The sequence below is a fragment of the Miniopterus natalensis genome, chromosome 6 (assembly GCF_054644295.1).
Source record: "Miniopterus natalensis isolate mMinNat1 chromosome 6, mMinNat1.hap1, whole genome shotgun sequence".
NCBI classification, from domain to species: Eukaryota; Metazoa; Chordata; class Mammalia; order Chiroptera; family Miniopteridae; genus Miniopterus; species Miniopterus natalensis.
Window position 1 is genome coordinate 75,312,524 of NC_142086.1, and position 21,495 is coordinate 75,334,018.

General features: G+C 45.2%; 1 protein-coding gene across 1 annotated transcript; it reads right to left on the reverse strand.

Moving 5' to 3' along the window:
- Window positions 1-1,753: 1,753 nt before the first annotated feature.
- On the reverse strand, window positions 1,754-4,208 carry RAP2B (RAP2B, member of RAS oncogene family). Its single transcript, XM_016222625.2, has one exon. It carries the CDS (start codon window positions 3,763-3,765, stop codon window positions 3,214-3,216), a length of 552 nt encoding a protein of 183 aa, XP_016078111.2. The 5' UTR covers window positions 3,766-4,208; the 3' UTR covers window positions 1,754-3,213.
- Window positions 4,209-21,495: the final 17,287 nt, after the last annotated feature.

Here is a 21,495-nt window from a genome sequence, read left to right on the forward strand (position 1 = left end):
CAGTATCTGTTTTGACAGGTGATTGCCTTACAGCAAACTGCTCCTCCCTCCCACCCTCCCTCCCTTCCTTTAAACACTCAAGTCAGCCCAACTTTTTTCTAAGGAAACAAATGCTCTTATCTCTTCACACCCTAATACCAGATACTAAAAAAGGTTCTTACTAGACAAATAAAATGACATTCTTAAAAACCATGTCCCCCACTTCTCTCAGTTTTGTCAAGAACGTAAGAGAGAAGGCTACCAGGCTCAGAACTACTATTTTCCTGCTCCAGGAACACACACAAAATTGTTTTCAGTGAGAATCCAAAAAGCATTTATTTTGCAGTACTCAGTAAAAGCATATTAAATTCTGCTGCTCTGCCATCCCAGACCTATTAAGAATTTAGTCATGCAAGTGACTAAATCCTGTGTGGAGATGATTAATGCACCAGCCACCTATTTCTTTTCCAATTTTCCATTTTTAAGTTCCCTGTCAGGAGTATATACATTTCTTAAGTTAGCTACATACTTGGCACCATTTTAGTTCAAAAGGCTTCCAAAAAACAAAAACAAACAAAACCATTAAAAAAAAAAGTCAACAGATGCCTTTTTAAAAACATCCTTCATAATACTTGATATATGTATTCAGAATTTTCAACACTTTAGATCTATTGAAGCAACTCCATTTACTCCAAGGCAAGAAGGAATCTTTGCAAAGGCACACATTTGAGTAGTTTCCCTTAAGTTCTCTATTTAGAATATATATACTACCTTCTAATTGAGTTTGATACTAAACTTAAGTGAGATCAAGAGGGGGAAAAAAAAAATGGCCATAGGACCACCACAGGCAAAATCCTCTATTCTTCCTCACCCTGGAATACTGAGATGTCTCCTGGGCAAAGGACATATTTTAAGGCAAGATACTAATACAGCTTTAAAGAAACCAGTGGCCCCTCATTTCTTTCCGCTTCCTCAACAGAATCAATCCCTTTGTCCAAAGACCTTGAGAAGACTTCATCTGCACTCATAGACTTAAGGTGTATCAAATGCTCTTGATATATTAGCCATAAACCTTTTATTCTGCAAAGGCTCTATTAGAAAAGTGGCCCTTGAGAAAAGTAGAACAGAAAAAGCTCACACTGCCTCCTACTGTTAGAAGGAAAATTTCATGAGGTCAACCTGGTCCACAATCTGTAATGAGAGCAAGGGGTTTTTCTCTTAGCTTTTTCCTTTTTTCTTCTTTTTAAACTAATGACTTATTTCCAAATCAAAACCTCAAGAGTTGACATACTGTCTACAACCCATATAAATTACTGCAGAAAACACTAGTAGGCATGACTTCAGAATGGAAAGCATCTTCCCCAAACATCCTTTTGACTTGGTATGTGACCTAATTTAAACAAAACAAATTAAAGTGTTCCCCAGCCTGGTCAGGTAGATGGTTACCTTCCCAGATCTAAGGCAGTATTAGCAGTTGGCTTCTCCCTTCCTTACCTACTGCGAGGTAAACTGCTCCAGGCCAGCAGAAGAGATTCCATATCCTGCTCACTTTATAGTCAAATGATATGACCATACCCCAGGGCTTCCTAGACCTTGGTGATTTTTCCCATACTTAAGACTTTGGGAGTATTGTCACCCAACTTGCCACTGAAATCCTTCTGTCGTCCAAATTTGACCAACTCTTGGGGACATCAGGCACCACCTGCCCCTGTCCACCTCAGCCAGGATACTGTATTAAATCACTGAATATGAAACACAGAAACGCAAACAATAGTTTTGGGTTTGTTTCTTTAAAAATGACATTTGTATTAAAAGTCTTAAAATGAAGAGACAATGATTAGACGCATGTCTGGAATTAAAAATTACAATTGGTTAGAATTCTCTTGGTACATCACAACAGTAAGATTTTGCTCTTTGCTTCTGGAGGAAAACCCTATTAACAGATAACCAAAAAATATTTTAAAATAATATAAAAGGGGAGCTAAATACCTGAACATTTGAACAAAATGAAGAAAAAAAAATCGCAAGACATGGAAATTACATTTTAAAGGCTGGAAATAATAAGGAAGAAATTCACAGAACAACAGGCCCTATTGTCCTGGCTCCTTCGGGATGATTACTGAAAGGAAACTGGGAAGTGGTTTGGGGAATAGCAGATTCTGGGGTAGGGTGGGAAGTTCACAGGTTGGCACCGGCTGGAACAGCTGAGTTTTGAAGGCACTCTGCAGACACAGGGGTGCTGGGGGCCCTGAATCACATTTAAGTCTTTGTACTGTATTTTAAAGAGCTAGTCATTAAAATCTGTTACTGCCAACCAATAGGAACAAAAAAGCTAAACTTAAAAAAAAATAACCACACACACACACACACACACACACAAAATAGTACACACAAAAATGTGCAGATCTGTAACATTTTTTTCACAGCTGATAAAAAAAAATACTACCGTTCTTCCCCAGACTCCCCTTAGATACAGTAGGTAAACAAAATAGATTTTTTTTTTTTTCCCCACAAATATCAGCAGACACTTTCTGGCACCCCACACTGTATTGGCCTCAGTGCTAACAGTCCCAGTTCAGATGTGCAATACTTCAGATTGGATACACTGAAACAAGAATCCAACTTTGCATAGACATCCTCGGAATCGCAATCAGTCACGGGGCTGCCCTTCCAAGCTGGCAGGAAAGGAACCCGATCATTATTTCCAGCTACTCCTGGAAAACAAGGAAAAAACAAAAGTTTCTTCCTCTCCTCCTGCTCCTTCATTTGGTTCTCCCGGACTTCCTTCCATGTATTTAAAACTTGGAACTAGAAAACGGTTGTTGAAAAACAAACAAAAAAAGCCTCCCCCGGTTCCACCTTCTCCCTGCCCTCTTCCTCCCCCACCCCATTTTTTCCAGGCTGAAACTTTCGCTTGCTGGTGTCAAGCCGCCAATACAGCGCCCTTAACGGTTACTTAAGGGGGGAAATGTGCGTCAGCCAAAATCAATGAGAAACGTACGCGCTGCAAAGAGCCACACTGCCACCGGGCATCCGATGGTCAGGACCCGGCACCCCTTCGCAGGCGGGGAGGAGGCGGGGGGCGTCCGCCGCAGAGGCCAGCCGGGGTCCCGGGACACACCGGCCAATGCAAAGTCGTCTCCAATCTCAAAGCAAGAAGAGAAATCACATTTAGAGAGTCGGGTGCGTTTGGCTTTTGTGCGCGGAGGGCGGCCGGCGCGCGGCGCGGGCGCCTCAGAGGATCACGCAGGCCGAGCAGCAGCCCTCGTCGCCGTTGGGCTGCGCCGCGTAGTTCATCTGCCGCACGATCTCGGCGAACAGCTCGTCCACCGAGGCTTTGTTTTTGGCCGACGTCTCCATGAAGGGGCAGCTCCACTCCTCGGCCAGGGCCTTGCCCTCGCCGTACGAGACCTCGCGCTCGCCCTCCAGGTCCACCTTGTTGCCCACCAGGATCATGGGCACGCGCTCGTACCGCTTCACGCGGATGATCTGGTCCCGCATGGGCTTGATGTCCTGGAAGCTCTGCTGGTTGACGAGGCTGTACACGAGGATGAAGCCCTGGCCGTTCTTGATGTACAGGTCCCGCATGGACGCGAACTGCTCGGTGCCCGCAGTGTCCAGGATCTCCAGCACCGACGGCGACGAGTCCACCTCGATCTCCTTGCGGTAGAAGTCCTCGATGGTGGGGTCGTACTTCTCGATGAACGAGCCGGTCACAAACTGCACCGTGAGCGCGGACTTGCCCACGCCGCCGGAGCCCAGCACCACCACTTTGTACTCTCTCATGGCTCCGTCGGCGCCCTCGCCGCGCCTGCCGCGGCCCCGTCGGGGCTGCGCGCCGGGGAAGGGCTAGGCTTGGAGGCTGGAGTTCTCCCCTTCCTCGGTTCCGCGGGGAAAAAGTAGGAGAGGGTGGCTGGGGAGCGCAGGGCGCAGAGATCACCGAACGGGGGCTGGGCGACTGGCCAGCCGGCGGCTGCGCGTCCCTGGGGCTCGGGTCCGGGGCCCCGCAGCAACCCGCGGCGGTGGTAGCGGCGGCAGCCTCGGCGGCGGACCGGGAGGACAATGCCTGCAGCCCGTGCGAGGCGACGGCTGCAGCTTCTCGCTACTGCAGCCCGGGAGGGCGGGGACGTGGTGGTGGCGGGCTGCGGAGGTGGCTGCTAATTGCGCGCCGAGCCGGGACGCGCGCGGCAAGAGTCCCCGCAGAGCGTGCGCCCACCGCCGCGGCCCATCGCGCTCTCTCCCGCAGCCTCCGCGGGGCTAGGGCTTCCTACTCGCCGCGCGCAGCCCGGCCCTCCCCGCACCCGCGAGCATGCCCAGTGTGCCGCCGGCCGCGCCCGCTGGATCCGACGCTCCTGGTTTTCCGGGGGGCCGGGCGGGGGCGGGGCCGTAGGCGGGGCTCGCGATTTGAGCGTGGAGGAGCGGATTCGCGGGGAGCGAGTTTCGGAGCTGGCTGGGAAACGCGGGGAGTTGTGGAGGTGGTGGAGGGGGCTGGGGGAGCTCGGGCGGGACGGCGGGGGCCGTTTCCTCCGCGGCCCTGGGGCTGGCGCACACGGCGATGGCTCTGCAAGCAGCGTGCGCGCGCGGAGGGCACTGTGGGCCCGGAGCAGGCTCTGCTCTTGCCGACCCCGTCATCCCTTGGCCTCCACTCCCCGATCGCCGGCGGTGTGCGTCTCGGGGCCCGAGACCCAGAGGGCATTTGGGTGCGGGAGCGGCGGGTGGAGCCTCTTCCCCCACCCGCGGCGCAGCCTTTTTTAAACCGCCTCGGACACCCTCCTCGGCATTCTCCGGCCGCCTCTGCCCGCTCTGCACACCGCGGACAAAGGGAACGAGAACAGGGCGCCGGAATTACTGTCCCGACAGGGAAGGGGCAGCCTCCGGTGACCCGAGCCCTCTCCGGGCTGGGACTGGAGGGTCCCACCCACCTCCCCACGGCTAGAGCCAAAACCCGGAGACGGCTCCCACCCCGTCCGCGAGGCGGCGGCGCCCGCGGCCAGCCGGGGCATGCTCAGTGGGCGAGCGGCTCGGGTGGAAGGAGGAAGCTTTCGCACCGCACACCCACACCCGGCTCAAATTACCTCTCCCAGGCTCGCGGCCCATTGGTCCCGGGCGCAAATCTCACACCCTCAAGCGTCCTCCCATTGGCCACCGCCAGGGTTTTGTCGGTCGGGGCTGCCCCATTGGCTAAAAAGTAGCCTCCGCCGGTGATTGGTTATTTATAGAGCTGGAGGTAGGGGGCGGAGGCACAGCTGTTCTTTCTCCGCGGCTCCCCCGCCCCCTCCTCCCACTTCCCCAACCTAGTGGCTTGGAAGGCGAGCGAGCAGAAAGAAGAGGAATTTAGGCGGCGGGCTCGGCGCTAAATATAGCCCTTTGTTGGTGTTTTCCAGGGAGTGTGACTTCTGGGTGCCCAGTCACGACTGTCCTTTAAAGGGAGCAGAAGGGGCTGGGTACAGTTCTTGGTCCGCAAGCAGCAAAGTTTCCAAGTTCTGCGCGGGAGGGGGCGGCCAGGCTGCGGCGCGGGGCCGCCGCGGGTTCCGTCCGCGCGGAGGGGCGCGGGCCGCCCGGGCTTGCCCTTAGCGAGCGGCTCCCTCCGGGCGGGCAGGCGCTAGACTTGGCCCGGCTCGCGCTCCCGGAGGCGCGCGGGCGCTGCCTCGACTTGCCCGGGTCTCCCTCCTTTCTGGCGGAGGCGAGGTGTCAGGACCTGTCGGGAGGCTCAGCGAAGTTAGCGCGAGCTCCCGGGCGAAGGGGCGGGGGGCCCGAGCTGCGTCACCCCCCGCTCCGGTGCTGCCTTTCCTTACGCGAGGCCGCTCGGCCCGGTGTGCCCGCCCGCAGGGCCGCGCCGCGCCGCGCGCTAACGCCGGGTTTCGGCTCCCGGGCCGCCGTGACCACCGCCGCAGCGGCGAGCTAAGCGCCGGGCCCCTGGCTGTGGCTCGTCCTGTGCGTGTCTGCAGCCCGAGGCCGGCCCACGGCGCCGTGGGACCTGGGCAGCCGCCTACGCCCCGGCGGACGGGGTCGTGGGGCCCACCCACCCCCAGCCCGGCCCCGCCGTTTAGGGGAGAGAGGGTTGAACCGCGGTGGTGAGAGCGCTGGGATGTGACTGCAATTCTCCGGACAAACCTCTCGGAGGCAAATTCACCTGATAGGGCTGGAGAGACCCTCACATTTAAGCAGCGTTTCATGTCTGCCGAGCCTTTTTACACGTGCTCTTGTTTACTCCACATACAAATTATTAGATCTGTTTTCAGATGAGGAAACTGAGGCCCTAAGATGTTCAGCACTTGCCTGAGATTTCCCAGCCAGTGGGTGGCCAGGCTGGTGTCGCGGGTGTTTGGCTGCTTGTAACCAGTCGTTCATACAGCCTTTACACAGGGAAGTGCTCAGATTTTACTCTTAGGTTGAATCTTGAGGTCCTGTCATCAGACTGGCTCTTAAGCAAAAGGCACCTCTGCCCACTGCCGCCGCCTGCTCTGGGCTGACAGCGCCCCTCCCAACAGGCCAGAGAGCCTGAACCCGCCTCTAGGTCACTCTCCAGGTTGTCAGAATTCTGAACTCCCCGTCCTGCATAGTCCCAAAGCCTCTTTCGGGATCGGCCTGGGCCCGGGCGCTCACCCTGTGCCCAAGGATGAGTCTTTGTTGGAGCGTGCTTAGTGCTGGGACCTGTGGGCTGAGGAGGGTGCCCTTCCCGGACTTTGGGCCCCTCCTTAGGGCAGGAAGAGGGGTTTCTTGGATTCAGCTCTTCCTTCCCTGTGACCTTCCAGCCTGGCCCTTGGAAAAGTCCAAGAATTCATAGTTCACACCTGGCCATTCAGGTCCTTGTGAAGAGGTATTTGTCAAGGTGGGAGGATCATATTTTAACAGTGTGCTATCTTGATTTATAACAGATACTGGAAGTAATGCTACGCAGGCCTCTATTTGTCTCCTTGCACACAGATGTTAGGTGTGGTTCTGAGTGTGATACAGTAGAAAATGTTTTGTCTTTATAAGCCTGGTGGCTAATCTCAAGTGTTGGATATCAGTTATTACCTGAGACCTTGGGCAAATTCCTTAAGCTCACCTGACTTTAGTTTCCCTAGCTATAAAACGGTGATAATAAAATGTGCCCTACCCACCTTGGAGAACCTTGGAGAGAATCTAGTGACCAACCCCCTCATTTTACATCAGAGAGAGCTGAGCAGAATTAGAACCCTGGTGTCCTGGCTGCCCTTTACCTGGTGCCAGCCTGTCCTCAGGAGTAATAATTAACAGATAATGGGTGGAAATATGCTTTTAAAGCTGCAGCACCTCATAAATGCATGACAATTACCCAGACTCAGGGGGTCTGACAACTCCCATCTAGAAGAGACCATCCTCAGGACTGGGTGTTACTGAATCTTGGTGGCCACCAGTACCAGAAAGATGCCACAGTTTGAATCCTTTCTATTAGGGACTCCTCAGTAGCTATTTTTATTACATGCAGATGGTCTCCCACAGAAAGATTTGTACTGGGGCTTTGGGATTCAAAATGAAGTAATAAAATTGCTGATGCAGAACACTTTTAAGGTTTGTCACTTCCTCTCATGAAATCTGTTAGGAATCTTTATTTACCTTACTTAGAAGTTATTATATCTCCTGTACCATAATTATTTACATGTCAGTGTCTTGTCACCCAGTATCATGTGAATTATCAGGCTTATCTTTGGAGCCACCACTGTGCCTCATAACATATAATGCAGTGCCTACACAGGAGGCCCTCAATAAGTAGTTATTGACTATATGAATGGCATTTTCTTCTTTTCCAAACTGTTTGTTGTAAAACATCTTATTAATTTTTGCTGAGACATAACATTTCCTGGATCCTTAGAAAAATACGTACTAATGTTCTTCCTGAGTCATAACGATGCTGGATGATCAAAGGCTGCCCTTATTTGAGTGGAAACACTACATCAGTGCTACCTTGGGGGAAGAGACCAAAGGGTCCAATGGATAAACCCTTTCTCTGAAGAAGATTTAATATTTGCAGATAACATGAAAAGGCATTTCTAGAAAACCCTGAAAGTAAAAGCTGCCAGGTAAGGGCTGCTTAACCTTTCGTACTGAATGTTCCCTAAAAGGGGGTCTTGTCCCTGGCTTTTGCTCACACAGTGGGACTGCTGAGGTTCTGTGACACTGGGGTTGGGCCTTCAGTGGTTTAGCAGGTTTGTTAGAACATGAATCTTTGAAGTCCTCAAGAAAATAAGTACAACCTGTCCACTTCATTTATACAAAGTAACTAGAATTTATTTTATCATTTTCATAGTTTTAGCTAGTTCCACCTATAGGTAAACAAATAATTCTGAAGAAATATTTCCAATTTTGAAAACACCATGGATAAGGTGATAGTGAACATGCATTATTCTTTTAAAGGGAAGTTTAAGTGTAAGAAGGCACCTTGCAGAATTCTCAATCCTAGTTGTTAAGTACCTGGGCATGTTATAACGAGGTATCTATTAGCAGCCTTAGGATATTTCATTTTATTAGGGGTTTTTAAAAAGTAATCTCCAGAAATTCCCCTAAAGTTATTTTGTAAGCCAACAAAACCATTATCGTTTCATACTATTCATATTATACTTTGGGCATCCAACTTGTAAGAACAGTGACTTGTGCTACTTATAGTGAGATTGTATACCTTTGTATCTTAAAAATCTCTTAAAATCCTAGCATGATATCTAAAGGGACACAGAGTTGTATCTAGATTTTATAAGTTCAGTGTCTGCCTCTGTCACTTGTACTCTGATTGGCTCTTTTTTCTTATTTTAATTGTTTTTCAAAACAAAGTGTAGGAGAGACTTAAATTTTAAATTAAATAACCTGTTAAAATCATTCAAGCTTTTTATAAACTTTTTGATAGCCACCATAAAGAAATAGAATCAAAATAGCTATTGTCTCAAGGTTATCAATTTAGAATTAAACAGTGATCTCAACATGAAAATTAGTGTACTGTGTTACTTTTGATAATGAAAACCACTCATATCTCCATAAAGGGTTACACACACCTAGGCTAATATCACACAACTATTCAGTGGGTTTGAGTTCTGTCATAGCTCTTACTAATGGTTTCATTCTTTTACCATATATATATTTTTTAAAATAACAAGTCTCTTTGCTTTGAGATAAATGATCTGATCTTCTCTATTAGCTTTCAGATTTGCCTGAGACCCTACCTGTAGAAAAAAGAACACAACTCGCTTATAGCACCACTTTTATATGACGAATGTATTCTCCAGGGAAATTTTGGAAAGATTTTATTGATTCTCTTTTTCCTAGTCGAAAGCTCAGTTTCAAATCTTCATCTGTTTTAAGATTTGTCTCCTGAGCACCTCTGTTCCAGAGAATCAAAGACAGCAAGAACGGAAGAAATTTCGTAGCTCCATTGAAAAGAATTCCTCTCACTTGCTTCCACCCCCACCCCGAGATTAAAGGAGCCCCCTTTGCTCCTGCAGGGGCGAGGACCCACCACTTCCTCAGGTGCACAGTGGAGGCCTGTCACTCCTGCAGCAGTGGCTCCAATAAGTCTTCCAGACCTTGTGGTTTTGATGGAGACAATCAGAGTCTATAATGAGGGAAAGAAAGTTTCCTTTGTACATTTTCAGCAGTAGGGCTTGGTTTAAGGAATCTGCCTAAGAGGGTTCTGTTTCTCTGGCAGTTGCACAGTGTAGCAATCTGGAGAGAAGGCAAAGGCTCTGTGGTGGTGCTTTAGGAAGATAACACACCTAACTGCAAACATTAGTCTATTTAAATAACTTTGTGATTGCTCTATTCAGATCTGTCCTGGAAGTTTGTAACTCTTCCGAAGTTTTGGGTTTTTTTGTTTCCATTACTCAACTATTGTAATGTGCACATATTACTATATCCAAAGTACAATAACTAAACCTTTTCTGTTAAGGAATTTAAGTCCTTAAAAAAAACACCTTATTGCCTTATAGAATATAATTTTATGGAATTAAAAGGGAGTGATCCTGAGAAATTGATCTTATATTTCTGTCTCATATAAGCTACATATTCTAAGCAAGTGGTTGGCAAACTTTTCCTGTGAAGGGCCAGGTAGTAAATGTTTCAGATTTGGCAGGCCACACCATCTGATCTGCAACTACTCAATTCTGCCCTTGCAGCATAAAGCCAGCTTTAGACAGTATGTAAATAAGTGGGCATGACAGTGTTCTTTACAGAAATCGGTAGTGGGTTGCATTTGGCCCACAGTTCCATGGTTTGCCCATCTCTAAACCAGGTATTGAGAAAAGATAGTGGTTGGAGGCCAATGTTCTTAGTATCAAAACGAACTACTACTAATCTGTCATTAGCTATAGCTATAACTCTTAACCTTAATCTATTGTAAAATGCCCCTCAAGTATAGTGAATATAAATATCAACAGATATGACTAATTCCATATTATATGAGATCTTCAGATTGCTATTTTTACACATGTAAAGTTTGTCCTCAACAGTTAAGGTATCAGCGGTTCTTTTTTGGACCTCTCATCTTTTTCTCATTGATTTGTAATTGCTGATTATGTATTATGATTATGTTATATAATATATAAGGATATTATCCTCTGTTAATCATATGCCTTGCAAATAATTCTACCAGTTTGCTGTTAGTCTTTGATTTGTTTATGCTTGCTTTTTTCATTAAGATTTTAAAAAATATTCCTGTTTTGAATTTATTGATCTTTTCCTTGATGGGTTTCCTTTGTGGATGTCAGGCCCAATTTGAAACGAGTCTCACACTACAAGGTATTTTATACAACTAGAGTTTTCTTCTGCCATTTTTAAGGTTTCTTTCCTTTTTTTTATTTTTTATGGTTACCTTTTGGCTTGCTTTTCAACTGAAAAGACAGCATCAGTAAAGATGGAGAGATTGAAATCCAAGCCATAGGATGTTCGCTGAATAGAAGTTTCTGAGGAGGGTGAGGGCAGAGGAGGGCCTGAGCACAGGGGGGAGGCTGAGGGAGCATCCCTCCTCTTGGACAGGGAGAGGAGCCAAGAGACCTGAGCATGGAGCTGAGAAGGTGAAAAGTTGAGAGGGTTCAAGCTGCAAATAAGCTTTTCTCTGTAAATAAAAATGGTGAGGCTCCTGAAATAAGAAAGACGGCCAGGTGTGGGTTCGAGAATGAAACTGTTTCCAATAGTAACCGAGCAGCACCCAGCACGAAGTAGCAAGCGGCTAGATTTGGGTTGCGTGACTTTCTGAAGAGGCCAATTCAGCTTTTCTTCTTTGTCGTCGTCTCCTTGTTCTTTTTTCTTTTTAAAAATATGTCTTTATTGATTTCAGAGAGAGGAAGGGAGAGGGAGAGAGAGAGAGAGACATCCATGATGAGAGTCATTGCCTGGCTGCCTCCTGCACGCCCCCCACTGAAGGTGCAGCCCCGGCCGGGACTCGAACCGCAGGCTCCTGGATCTGAGGTCGGTGCTCAGCTGCTGAGCCACACCGGCTGGGCTCTTCTTTATTTTAATGAAGAAGGATGTTGCCAATTTTTTTTAAGCCTGTCAGATTGTGATAAAAGTTCTAAAGGCCTTTTCTCAGCATTTACAAAGAAATAATTATAAAATTAACTCCACATCTCTCATATGCCTGTACTTTTAGTGAGACTACACACACAAACCTGTGGCTTATGTGATTAAAAATTCCATTACTAATGGGAAATTAGATGAACTCAATAAAACTGCCTTACCTATGTAGTCTCTGGAGTGTCTCTCTCTATTGCATGCTAAGTTACAATAAAGCCTTAACTACCTGAACTCAGAAATTAAGTCATTTTGAGTAGTTGAATGTTTGACTAGAACATGTTGGAGTTGTACAGGCTGTTCTGTCACAATAAGAAAAATACGTATATACTTTTCAGTAGATAAGTAGTGTTTGTTTACAGTAATACATTTGGAATGTATTTTTAAAAAATCAGAAAGAATAAAATACATGTAACAAATTACCCCCAAACAAAAAGTTAACATTTTGGTTAATAGTCTTCTTGTCTTTTTATCATAGAACTATTTAGAATGGAAAACCAGTTCTAGCTTTCTTGTGACTATTTTAACTTACAGCCCAGTGTAGGCAGAGGTAATCTATAGCTTACTTACTGGTCAGGAAATAAAAAGTCGAATAAGACATACTTAAGTATTTATTTATTGAAAAGTTGTTCCTGTCTTACTTAATAGTTTTGATGGGAATATGTGTATCTCATATGCTGAAGTTGTTGCTTTCTTGGCTACGTCCCGGATGACAGTGTGGTTGGGGTTGTTGCCTGTTTGTCCCAAAGGTGGGATGAAGCATGTTCAGGTTCATGACCTCGGGAGCAGCAGAACATAGCTGTCAGTCCACATAATTAACTGGTGAATCAAAGACTTCAGCTGCATTCTGCCAAATGGTTTTGTCCCTCTCCAGAAAGAATCCTCTTTGTGGCCAACAAGTGCCCTTTGATGTGTCAGCGCCATTCAAAGCAGGAGCAGTGACTTCTGCATCATTAACACATTTGTGCTGTCTTTGTCACTTTGCACCCAGGCTTCCTTCCATCTCTCTTGCCCCAAGTTTCTCCTAAGGCTTAAAAGAGATCTGTCCCACACTCTTCCCAAAGGGTTTGGGAAATAACTGATTGTCAAGTCTGCAAATCCTTAATCAGAAGAAAAAAAAAAGATGTACTTCTGCTGACATGGTTTCAGGCTGAAATTTTCTCTGAACTGTTTGAATAGAATTCCAGGCATAAGCAATATTTAAAATGGTGTTTTCATTGTATGGATGGAAGTTTCTGAATATGACATGCCTGATAAATTTACTTTCTCACTAAATCTTGTGTGTAGTAAAATTTCCTGTCTTGAATAACACATTTTCTATAGGCTGACCCCGGGAGTTAATATTTGTTGGCTTGGAGATACGTATTATGTTCACAGATACCACTGTATTTCCTCTGGATGAGCAGAATAATTATGTAAGAACAGAATAGTTTTGTTATCCTGAGGTAAGCCCATGGTTTTGAAAAGATGCTTCATTAAATGTAAGTAAAAATGGCGGGAGGGGGCTGGGTGTGACAGAGAGACTCTGAGGTTCCAGGCATCACTTATACAATGTAAGCAACAGGTAACACCCTAGGATGCTAGAGGACCATGCCATGTAATTTCCCAAATATTAAACCATCAGCCTATTCTTATTCTGTTTAACTTAGGTAAACTTTTACTAGTGTATAAAGCTACAAGTTAAGTTAGCTTTATATGACTTTTGTGTATCAAGAGTTATAGCTTGAGCTTAAGGGTGTTTCATTCTAAGATGCAGGCAAGTCAGGGAAGGAAGGTGCAGGACCAGTAAATCAGGCCAGTAAATGCACTATCCTGTAGGGGACCAGGGGACCACGTGAGGGGTAAAAGGAGAGATGGTCGAGACTCATAGCATGATTCAAGAACAGCAGAAATCATCAAAGAGAAAGGGAGATGTCTGTTCCACGTAGCATCTACCTCTCAGCTCACCCTTGGGACTGCCCAGCGAGACTCCTTAGAGGAAAGAGATGCACCTAGAGTAGCAAAGCCTCTGGGCCATCGAGGCGGCAAGGTGCCAGCAGCATTTGGGCCCGTAGCTTCTGCAACATTCCATGCCAGGGCCCGCAGCTTGGTGACTGCAGCAGGCATCCTCCTCAGTGGATACTGGCAGAGGAGCTGTCAGTTTGGACATTGGCAGCTGCAGCAGAGATCTCCATCAGATGAGCTGATGCAGGAGGAAAGCGAGTGGAGGATCCAGCCCACCGAGCAGACCCAGAGGCTGGTCAGGGGAAGGGCCGAGGGGCTACCCCTAAGGGACCCCAGCGCTATCTTCAAGGAATTAAGGTCTTGGCTTCCTGCACAGTTGTTAGGGACTAGGGCAAAATAATAGTAAGATACGTGATTGTGGTCGTCTTACCCTGTCTTAACCCTTTAACTGGTATAATGTAGAAATTTAGATTACATGGGAGATTGTTTAGAAATAAGATTTCTTAACTAGCCACTTTTCTAAGACCCCCTCCTTCCCTCAGGATTTACTGACTTTATTCTTAATGTCTTGTCAAGTTTCTTTACAGTGAGAGAATTAGGAATATTCAAGGCTGTGCTTAACTGGAAACCCCGCTAAGGACAGTGAGGCGAACCAGAGGCAGGTTTATTTCTCACTTAGCAAGAAGTCTGGCACCGGACTTCTTGGGGCCTTGACTGAACAGCTCAGTGAAGAGAAAGGCGGTCTCAGAAATCAGGTCTGCTTCTGAATCAGGAAAAAGGCGGAGCTGGGACTGGGACTGATGATACACAAGGAAGACCTTCTCTTCTATCAAAAATACCAGGAGACTTCCCGCTAAATTTCCCGGCTGGTCCTGATTTGAATGCTCTCCTAGCTGCAAAGGAGGCTGGGAAAATTCATCTTTAACTTTCCTCCCTTTTATAGTGGAGGGAGACAAGGGGGAAATAAATGGAGAGTGGTGTTAGGTAAGCCAGCCTATAGTGTCCACCCCAAACACCAAACCACTCTTCAGAAACTCAGGATCTTTCTAGCAATTGAATTTGCACATAATTTTTCATGTTTGTTCAGTAAATATGGGGTGGGAGATAAGTATAATCTCTTATCTTTTCATTGAAAATCACGCTTTACAGCCTTATTTATTTTCAAGTTTCATTGTATACATGACTTAAAGTTTTGGTTTATACAAAAGTCTACAAAGAATAACTTTTTTATATGTTTTTTACTCCTGATGTCCAACAACTCATATGAAGCAGGGAGAGTGCTAGATTTTCAGTCTCACAGAATTACTTTCAAATTTTGGCTCAGTCATTTTCTACCTATAAAACTGGACAATTTATTTAATCTCTGAGGTAGCCAGTCTTCAGGATGGCTCCCGTAGTTCTGGCCTCCTGGCATTCATGCCCTTGAAGAGTCCCCTCTCCCAGTGTATCAGAGTTGGTCCTTGTGACCAATGGACCACAGCTGAAGTGATGCTATGTCACTTCCAAGATTAAATTATAAAGGACTGCCGCTTCCTTCTTGGGCTCTGTCTCTCTTGAGTTTGTCACTCTAGAATGAGCCAGCTGCCATAGCTTCAAGACACCCAGGCAACACTATGGAGAGGTTCATGTTACTAGGGACTGAGATCTTTACTCCAACTGCTGCAAATAACTTAGGCCTACCTGTAACCAAGTAGGTGAACCTGGAAGTTAACCCTCCAGCATTTAGATGACTGCTGTCCCAGCCAACAGCTTGACTGACCTCCTAAGAGACCCTTAACCAGAACCACCCAGCTAAGCTGCTCCAAGAGTCCTGACTCCTAGAAACTGTGAGATAATAATATTTCTTCTTTTAAGCTGCTAAATTTCTGAGTAATTGGTTATACAGCAAAAGAACTAATACAACTTCTTTAAACATCAAGGTGATCATCTATAAACTGGGGATATAAATGGTTGTTGTGAGGATAAGGTAATTTATGTCAAACTGTCCAACGCAGCTCCTGCAACATACTAAGGGCATAGAAAAAGTTAATTTAAAAATATTACTTGTTTGTGATCATTTTCACATGTTTACTCCTTTTAAGAACTTTTTTTTAATCTTAGATTAGTGCAATTTTTAAAAATCTCCGTGCCCTTTGCTTTTCACTAGTGTGGGATACATGTCGCTGAACACGGTGGCTCTGTCACATTGCCTTAGCACCGGGGATGGTTGGGCTTAATAATGACTGTCTTTCCCAGAATGCCTACCTAGAGTGCCTGCTGTGGCTTTAGTGGGTACCAGCTAAATAAAATATTGCCCTATTGTTGTACATAGCTCCTGTCTTCCCGCCTGAAAGCTTCTGGTGATTTTGATGTGCCCTACTTGGGCAGCACCCCCCATTACCGAGTCTGACACAGGGAGGGCTTGGCGAAGGTGACTGCCTGCCGCACACGCTGCAGAGCTGTGCACTCGTATTTAGCTTGTTTCTCACCGGCCGTCTTCCACCGCTCCATGCCTTTCAGATCACGGCCTCCCTGATCACAGCCTCAGATCATCTCTACTGCTTTCCCTTTTCTTTTAAAAAATTACTTTCTTATTTCTTGGCTCATATTACTTTTATACCTTAGTTCATTCAGGCCAAAAAAATGTTTGTGTATAAATGTACATATCACACATATACATGTGTGTGTATACATATAAATACGTGTGTGTACATGTGTGTATACAAATAAACGAGTGTGTGTGTACGTGTGTGTATTCTGTATAGTTAGAACACTTTTTTTTTTCTTGGCTCATAGCATGCTGGGAATAATTTTTGGTTCATTGACCTGTTGTCACATTCGTTGCTGGATGCTCAGGGTCTGCTTCTGGGCCCCGAAGTAGGGTTTTGTTGTTGTTGCTGCTGTTGTTTGGATTTTTAAGTTTTTTCTGTATCTGCAGTAGTTTCAAAAGTCTGAGGGCTCTGAAATGCTGTTTTCCAGAGAGTAGAGATTTTCCTAAACTGTGATTTATGGTTCCCAGGCTCTCCCACTGTAATTGTCAATAAGCCCGGCCTCGTAACTGGTCCCTTTGCGTCCAGTCTGCTCTCCCCTACATACCAATCAATCCTGTGTAATCTAGCAGATAGAGCTCATTAAAAATATAACTTTCATGCAATGAATGAAACACACTATGACGACTCTCAAAGACATAATGTTGAGTGAAAAAAGCCAGAGAGAACAGATTACATACTGTGTGTGTCTATTGATATAATGTTCATAAAAGACAAAATGAAACTGTTTTGTTCAGACATGTGTAATTAGGGAATAAACTAAAGAAAATGAAAAAGTGGTGGTTAGCATTATCAGGGAGAAAACCGCACATTTGAATGTGTTGCCGAATGAGGGCTGGGGACAGGAAAGGCTATACAATTCATGGAGCCCAAGGCCAAAAACGAATTCAGGATCCCTTGTTCAAAATTTATGCTGCAACAGCAGAGCATTAAGGCAAGTGGGGACCCTGCTCAGCACCAGGCTCTTCCCCACTGCTCAGGTGGCACCCCCAGGAAGGAAGCCTTGGCCCCCATTTGAGAATGTCGGGGGTTCTGCTAATGCTTTATTTTTTATTTTATTTTTTGTTAACTTGGTAGGAAGAGAGTGACATAGGTATTCATTTCAGAAAAAGCCAAAAGTTGAACACTTATGATGTATATACTTTTCTTCCCGACTTTCAAAAAATGTGCACAACAAAAACAAATCAGAACTGGTAAGAGCACTTTTTGGTCAAAGACAAATGAGATGGTTTGCCATGGATGCACATGTCTGTAGCCAGAAGCTGTCCCCGTATTTTCATTTCTGGCAGGCCCAGCTGAGGTGCCAGCTCATCTAGTAGACTTCCTAGATTTCCACCACTGAAATTAACCATTTCCTTCCCTCCTCTACCATCACATTTCCTCCCTCTGTTATAGCATTTAACTCCTCCCCTCAACTCAGAGTTCTTTGAGATTTATTTTTCCTGATGAACATGAAATCCTGGGGAAGGCTTTCAGTCTTATCTTCCTATTTAGGATCTTATAGGGCATTAGATAAGTGATTGTTGAATTTAAAGTTATATCCACAAAATTGTTTATAACCCACTATAAAGCTAAAACACTAAGAATTCCTACACAGTGAAGCTTAAATATGCAGGGGTACAGGTAACAAAAGTAAAAGTTCTGCAAACTAAGATATATTTATTCACCTGCTGAAAATTTGAAACAGGCACCAAGTGATTCATGGTATCAGTCAACATTTTTCTGATTCACACCTGCAATGAATCTCATAGCCATCTTTAATATGCCCCGAGGCACTTTTTATGTAACAGACGCCCTGGATACTATTTTTATCAGAAACACATTTTAAAACACTATTGCCCACTATTTTCTTTGATATTTTTCTTGCTGTTGTTGTCCTTGGTATATTTTATCTCTCACTAACACTTTGGGGTTTTTTTGGATAAACATGTGACTTGGACATTTTCTTACAACAGACAGATGGGTGTGTTCTCTGGGTATTATTTCTAAAATGAAGAAAATGTTCCCCGTTACCGGCATCTGGGTAGGATTTGGAGTTCTGTCACAGATTTAAAATACGGACAGAAGTAATCATCTCTCTCCCACAGAAGGTGTCTCTGCAAGTAATCTTTTCTATTTCTTTTTTTAAAATTTTCCCTGCCAAGCTTTGAAATCACAACTGAAGTATTGGTTCAGAAAAACGACTATATAAAACAGTATTTGGACATTTCCTTTCATCATTCGTTTCTATGGATGCGCTCCAATCATACCGTCCAGATGGCCAGGTTACAAGTCTGCCGTAACATAAAGAGCCTTTTCTGCATAAGCAAAGCCCTGATGAATGGGCTTCTAATGTATATTCGCATCAGTGTACGTTATTTATCTTTACACATAATCTCACTGCACAAAGCTCATCGACGTGAGTGATAACATTTGGCTGGCAAACGCCCGGTTACACACTCGGTAACACACGACAGTGACAGCGCCCGATGAAAAATGCCTACCGCTTCTACAGGACAATTCATTTTAATCGACGCAGAGATTTCAAATGAGTCTTCTCTTACTTTGCCAAGTAATCATACACAAGGAGAAAAAATTAACCTATCGTTCTTTGCCCCAGACGACGACAGTAAGAGAATGTGAACTTTCATTAATGGATTATTTATGCCATGTTTATGCCATCTCTCTTAAACATTTATCACCTAACGACTGCAGATAATGACCACAAATGCAATAAGACATGTACTTGTAAAGGTTTTCCTTTAAATGTTTTATTCCTTAGTAAAGCTCCTTGTACAACATGAGGCGTCTGGGCTCTGCTGCTTCAGGGTGTTTCGTGTGCTCCTGCCTCCGCCTGGAGTGTTCCTTGCGTCTCTCATCCACTGAGGTGTCACCTCTTCAGAGAAGCCACACTAAGCTCTGTATAAGTTAACTTACTCTCTTCTCCCTGGATCACGTAGCCACGAGTTAATGCAAACGCCATGTCTTAGTCCATTCGGTCTGCTGTCACAAAACATCACAGACTGGTGGCTTCTACACAACAGAACTTAGTTTGTCACAGCTTTGGAGGCTGAGAAGTCCAAGACCCAGGTGCCAGCCCGGTCAGGTGCAGGCGAATGTCTTCCAGGCTGCAGACCGCTGACTTCTCACCGTGTCCTCACAGGGTCGAATAGACTGGGGGCTCTGAGGGGTGTCTTTTATAAGCACGTTCACATTCACATAGATGCCACCCTCGTGACAGAAGCACCTCTCAGAGCCCCACTTCATAATTGGGCTTCAGGATTTCGAAGTATGAATTTGGAGGGACACGGACATTTAGATCATGACGGGGTATGTTTTTAGGCCAAGTCTGACCCAAGTCTGACCCCGCTTGTTTTTTTATATGGCCATGAGCTAAGAATGACTTTAGCCTTTTTTTAATGGTTAGAATGAATGAATGAATGATTCATGAAAATGAAAAGAAATAAAATGTTAGTGTCTGTAAATATAGTTTTATTAGGACATAGCTAAGTTAGTCATGCATATAGGCTGCATGGCTGAGTTCAGGCTACAAGGACAGACTGGAATAGTGGCCACGGGGACCATGCAGCCCACACAGCCTGTGTGACCCTTCACAGGAGAAATGTGTCTCCCCCGATGCAGGCTATTTCAGCATCCTGCATATCTCATTGCACTTATCAAATCTGTAATTATGTTTTCTATTTATTAATTTACTTATAAGCCTAATGAGGAGGGAGTCATTGTCTGTCTTCCCATACCTACCCAGATCAGTAAGTATGTAGAAGTTAGTGAGAAGAGCTTAATAAATATTTCTTCACTGACTGTAAAATAAATAAATGGGACTAGAACGGCTGGGATGAAGCCTTTTATCTTATTTCCATACCCTTCTATATAAGTGAGGCCGGAATGCAAGAAACCCATTTATTATAATCGAGAACAGCTATTTACAAATGTTAAACTAGAAAGACACATTCACAGATTAACAGCACCATATAGTGATGTTAATTTTTACCTTGAGCTCTCAGATTTCTAGATGACTATCTAGTGTCTAGAGTATGGTGGAAGTTGGGTGATTTCACTTCTGGATCAGATGTGAGCTCCCAGGGAAGAGTAGAGGTCTCTTTGGGTTCTATGTCCAGCAAAATTCCTTGCCCTCTAGCAATGCCTTTCACTGATTCTACTCTTTTGCTCCCTGACTCCCACACTTCCTGTATTATTTGAAGCTAATCTGTTTCCTAGCAATGTCAGAGGTCTTGATTTCTTACCCATCTGCAATTCAACCTTAGAAATTAGCTATAGTCAGTAGTAGATATGTGTCTTAACCTGGATTAAGATTCGGGAGATTTCCTACATAGATCTGAGTCTCCAGGGCCCCTTTTCTCCCAACTTTAAGTGGGGGATGAGCTATCACACATTCTAATGAGAGTGTGCACAGGTATCCTTCCAGGCCCCACACTTGGGCTGGGCACTGGCATGTCCCTTATCAAGCTATAGAGTCCCGAGGGAGTGACCTTTGTACCAAGGAAACTTGCTACTCAGGAATCATAGAACAGTGTCTCAGCATCACAGGTGAGAGGCACTATTTTGTGAGGCAATCCCATGAAGAGAAATACTTCACTGTCACTCAAATAAGGACCTGAATATGGAGTTGACCCCGCTCTGGTGAAACCTGGCTGGTGGGTTTAAACTTTGGTCTGAAGCTGTGTTGAGGAGCAGGTCATGTTAAAGGAAGGCTAGAGCCTAATAAACCTAAGTGTTTTATTTAACTTCATTTAAACATATGGAATATTAGTTGGTCTATCTGGTGCAGTTAGGTGACTCAATGGCCGTGGTTTAATAAATGTATCCCTGCAGCTTTTATTGAGTTTTCCCCATGTTCATAAACCATGGTTTGTTTTTCCTGTGCATAGCAGCTCTTAATGCAAAGAGCATGTCTGTCGTCACTGTTCAGCAGGGAAGCAGTGGGGGGAGGTTCACCCATGGCCTCTCCAAGAAGGTGGCTGGCTATAAATTTGAATAAGCCTTCGGACCCCTAAAGTGAATTTCATGTATGCACATAATAGAAACCAGACCATCCCACGTATATTCCCCAAGTTTCAGGAAAGAAATCTGGCCAGTCATTTTTGAATGATGGGTAACTGAGAGAATCTTTGACTTGTTTATACGTATTCTGTGGCTTTAGAGTGTGATAACCTGAAACCCATAAAAAAGTCATGTATGTGCACTCAGGGGTAGAGTAACTCCTCTGACCTCACTCCAGGTGTTCACACGTCAGCGGAGCGTATGATCTGTGATACTGGAGTAAGGGGAATTCTAGGTTTGATTTTAAAGAGGGAAGGGGAGTTGGCCACATTGTATAGAGCTTCCTCTGCAGGAATCGATACCTTTGCTCCTTGTGGACAGTGTGAATCATGTTTCCCCTTTTCTTCAGCCTCTATGAGGCAAACTCAGAACTCAACTTTAATTCCAACTTTTAAAATTGTTTGAAACTGGAGGGGCTGCCTCCCCAGATTCTAACTTGAATACTCTGGAGAGTGGGCATGTCATT